Source organism: Ornithodoros turicata, chromosome 1 (assembly GCF_037126465.1).
Source record: "Ornithodoros turicata isolate Travis chromosome 1, ASM3712646v1, whole genome shotgun sequence".
Classification (NCBI taxonomy): domain Eukaryota; kingdom Metazoa; phylum Arthropoda; class Arachnida; order Ixodida; family Argasidae; genus Ornithodoros; species Ornithodoros turicata.
Window position 1 is genome coordinate 96,090,095 of NC_088201.1, and position 4,690 is coordinate 96,094,784.

The 4,690-nt window shown below is 43.3% G+C and overlaps 1 protein-coding gene across 1 annotated transcript; it reads right to left on the reverse strand.

Moving 5' to 3' along the window:
* Positions 1-1,023: 1,023 nt before the first annotated feature.
* Positions 1,024-4,017, reverse strand: LOC135379186 (uncharacterized). Its single transcript, XM_064612431.1, has 6 exons — positions 3,929-4,017; positions 3,598-3,727; positions 2,757-2,948; positions 2,383-2,690; positions 1,677-1,852; positions 1,024-1,103 (listed from the first exon to the last, which is right to left on the reverse strand). The coding sequence occupies exons 1-6, from the start codon at positions 4,015-4,017 to the stop codon at positions 1,024-1,026; spliced, it is 975 nt and encodes a 324-aa protein (XP_064468501.1).
* Between the last annotated feature and the right edge of the window lie 673 nt (positions 4,018-4,690).

Consider the following 4,690-nt stretch of genomic DNA (forward strand, 5'->3'; position numbering starts at 1 on the left):
TGCGGTCTGCGAACCCTTCAATGGACAAAGTCTGTAAGCCTTACATTCAGCAACACCATAAGATTGCACAGTTTCACTGGTTTCTTACCTCTTATACAGGGTGTCCCAGCTAAGTGCGAACATATCTTTTCTAAATATATACAGCACTTTCTCTGAGACGAAATCAATTGCAGTATAGCATACGCTGAAGGGCACTCTTTAGGAGGGCATTAGCAAACTCCTAAGGCAATGTCTTAATTAACTTTTTCATTATCAAAGCTATGAACCTGTCCCAATGAGAATATCTGGTCCCTTCGGTCACCTGATACCGGAGCCGTTCTCAGAACAAATGTCCGTTCGATAGGTCATTCGAAAAATTTGTGAAGAAACAACATTTTTTTCCTTTATTTTGTTCATTATGCATCTTCAGAGACGTGTCTTTCCTTCACCCCCAATGTGAGAGAGTAAAAGAGCACACTATCGCCACTTGCGTCCTGATAATAGATTAATCAAAAACAGAAAATGTGACCCAAGATAAGGGCAGCTCCGATAGAGTCACCCGATACATTTGTTTTCGTTTTGTTTCCGCAAGTTAAAGCTCATCTTCCTCGCATTAGGCGGCACTGTGCTCCTTCGTCCTTCAGATTGGGGTGAAGGAAAGACACGTCCCCGAAGATGTGCACTGAACAAAATAAAGGAAAAAAATGGTGTTCCTTCTCGGTGTTTTTGCAGAGGATCCCTCAAACAGATTTTTGTTTTGAGAATGGTTCCGGTATCAGGTGATCGAAGGGACCAGGTGTTCTCATTGCGACAGCTTCGTAGCTTTTATAATTAAAAAGTTTATTACTGAAAGTGAATTAAGACATTACCTTAGGAGTTTGCTAATGCCCTCCAAAGGAGTGTCCTTCAGCATAGGCTATATTGCAATTGATGTCGTATCTGAAAAAGTGATATATAAATGTTGTTAAATAATATGTTTACATTTAACTGGGACACCCTGTATATTCTTTTTGTTGGAAACGTTGGAAAACGAGTAGACTTTCATTATTGTTCTGGAATACCCTTGTTTTGTACCTTTTTGTACCAGCTTAGTTGGTAAGCAGCTTGTTTGTGCAACCTTTGTTCTACAATAAACATAGTACTCCATAACAATTAAACTGTGCCAGTGATCTCTTCAATGTTAAGCATTATATACTGAAATATGTTTTTGTTTCTGGAACTGTAAAGCCCATGTTTTGATGTCTATCAAAGTACACAGGCAAATAAAAGCTTGTGCAGAATCCAACAATACACATGCATTTTCTTTTTCCCTTCCTAATCCGAAATGTGTCACTGCATAATTTATTAACAGGACCTCATGTTTTAGGGCGGCATGTGGTAAAATCTATTTTTATCCCTAACTTACGTTATCATCACCCTGAGTAAAGCCCCATGCCTCCAAAAAAAGAAAATGGGATTCCTGGAAGAAAATTGAGTCACACAGGTTCTGCAACATGCTAGATGTTTTGCACACATCATAACTGCTGAGTTTGCTGTGTTCACCCAAAACAAACAACACGTCTTTCTTTTTGTTTGTTTGTTTGTTACGTGCAATATCACCCTGTTTCATAGTTCCTGAAACAAAACCTAATTTTTATGTCCCAATATGTTGAAAAATACTCATAAACACATGAGTCTATGTACCGATGCTGCCTTACCTGGTGGACAGTACGCTTCCCTGCCTGGTGCTGTCTCCTCCTGAACCCTGAGAAAGTTGTGCAGAACAACACAGGCTTGCACCAGAAGGTCCATGTTTTCCACCTTCACATTGATGGGTCGCCTGAATATCCGCCACCGTGATGCGAGGATGCCAAAGGCATTCTCTACACACCGCCTGGAATGTGTATCAATATAAATGTAATGCAAAAATAGTCTAAACTAAACTATCTAAACTTTCTAAATTATGAGACCACATCCTGCATATTATCTGCCTATGGTACTACTTCTTGGAAAAATAAATAAACAATCAAACAACCAAACAAAATGTACATGAAGATCTGCAAAGCTAATACTTTCCTACATATATGGATTAGTCTTGCCATTTATTGACCGAAACATTTTTACTGCTTCTGCTCAGATGAGGACATGTCGCTCTAAACACTTTTCACGTTACATGTTACAATAAAACAATGATATGAGTGACCTCATCAAGCCACGTGTAGTGGCTTTTTGTTCCGGGTTCCAGCCCCTTATGTAGGCTGAAACAAATATTAAATATATAAATAAACATGTTGGCAAAAATGCACGATGTCTGACATCGAAGGCTACCTAGTGCAAGATTGTGGGGACTGCATCTGCTTGGCCCTTTCCGGAGTTATCTACATAGCTTGAGCATAATGCATGCCGGACAAAACCATACAGTACCTAGCATGTGACAGCCGTATGTTGTACACACGCTTGGTGTCATTGAGGTCGGCACCTGGAAAGGGCCGCAAGAAGTCAGGGCGCAGCGGAAAGGCCTCGTCTCCCACAAAAACGTAAGGGGCCTCCAAGGACGAACCAGGAAGCCTCCTTGCTGCTGGGAGTCCGAGGCGACCAGCTTCGAGGTCTTTGCCCAACCAGCAGGATTTAAAAACCCTGCCGTTAGACTGGGACCCATATGCCCCGATGTCCGCATACAAAAACTTGTACTTAGCATCGGCTACGGCCATTAGGACGATGGAGTGGGAGCCCTACAATAAAATGCAGATTTGTAAAATATGCTCCAACTAACTCTGGCAAATCTCATAGTGTCACACCACCTTGTAGTTGTAAAACATGGACCCTGCACGGTGTGGGGCTTCAATGATGATATGTTTTCCGTCCACAGCCCCAATGCAGTTTGGGAAGGACCATCTTTCCTCAAACTGCTTCGCTGACTGGGCCCACACATCTGGTGACGGGTTCTGTGAAGTAGCAACAATTAGCCACCGGTCTGAAAATTGCCATTCCTACAAAAAGACGAGGACATGGCAGCAGGAAGTGCTGGCACTCCTTTCGGTATTTGGTTGCACAATGGAAAAATACGAAGCATGCAACTAACATACGCCTTGAAAGAACAAATGCCCTACACACTGGTAGCGCTGCACTATGTAGTTATAGGCAATGGTAGTGCAACATGCGTGCAACAATTTCAAAAAAGACTGCCTGAAGAAACCAAGTTTCTTAGTTTTTCTGAATGACGAACTGTATGCTGTGTATGCACTGTCGCAAAGTTATTTCAAAAGGTAAAACAAAGCAGTGAAATGGGTAATAAGAATGTTTCAGTACTGCTGTAGATGGTACATGTATTCAAAAATTTTAAAAACATCAAATTGGTATGTGTTCATCAGCATGTATGCAACAACAAATGTGTCGCACTCAGGGCCAGCGATAGGGAAGGGAGTAAGGCGACCTCCACAGGTCCCGCGCTCGAAGCCCTCAACCAAGGATTAAATCTTTTTTAAATATCTAGTAAGCACTTAATCGTGTGAAACAGGCCCTGCGATGTGCCTTTCCCTCAGGCCCCGCACACCCATAGGATCGGCCCAGGTCGTAAGATGTGTTCACCGCCCCACCACACTCTGCTCTACTACACCACATTTATCGCTCGACACTCACGGGAAGGTAGATTGGCATCAGCTCTTCCCACAGCGCCGTGCATGTCTCATACACAATCCTTTTGATTGTCGTGAAGCCAATCCGGAAGCTGTATGCAACACTGCTGAGGTAACTACCGGACGCCAGGTACCTGCATGAGTCCACAATGCTGATTATGTCAGCATCCCAAACAAATGCCCACAGATGCAAGACATATATAATAATCAATATTTGTAAGGAAAGACATTCTTCCTGACGGGTTAAACTAGCACCTTACCAATGGATCATCACCACATCTATACATGCAGGAAGAAAAATTGCCTCTTCTTCACAGTGTGGGACACAAACTTGCCTCAGTGTGATGGCCAGTCTGTGTGCAGGTTTCAAAGCTCGACGACCCTGGGGGTGCTTCTCCAGTCTGTGCTTGACGAGGCTCAGCATAGTCGAATTGTTCAGGAGACATGCGCACATACCTCCTGAACGCAGCAGTATCGTGGAGTCTCATCTTTGACATCTGCAGATGTGATACCAATAGCACTACATTCAGCACTGCATACTGTTTAATAGTAGGTTTGAAGGCAGTGTTATCTTACTTACCAGTGTGTGGAAGTCCCCCTCAGTCTCTCTCGCTCGCCACAGGACACTTACCCATTGCGAACGCTTTTTTGAGTGTTTACGCTTCTCGCGACGTTGGAGGGCCAATAAAGCTGCGCTTATTCTCAGCAAAATTCGCCTTCGCTTAAGAAGTAGCAATCTCTGGTTCCAGCGCGGCATTCTCGCTAAGTGCGAACTTAAGGAGCGAAGCATGCGAGAACAGAGTGATGCCTCCAGATAGAAAAGTTGGTCCTTCGAAAGGGGAAAAAGTGGAACGTTTCCCATTTGGGGAAAGAGGAACGCTGTCCTAATTCTTTTCAGCTTCAGTTTTAAGTGGCCTTGGGCCAGTTCCCAGTGGCCTCGCATACTTGGGGACAAGGAAGAAATGTAAGCAGGAGGCTGTATTTCTAATAGTTCTCACACAAGGTTTTATTTCACAAAATTAGGCGAACATTTTGTAGTTTGTGCACAATTAGAGCGTAAAATGTGACACAACATTTCGCTGAAAAGTTACTGTGCC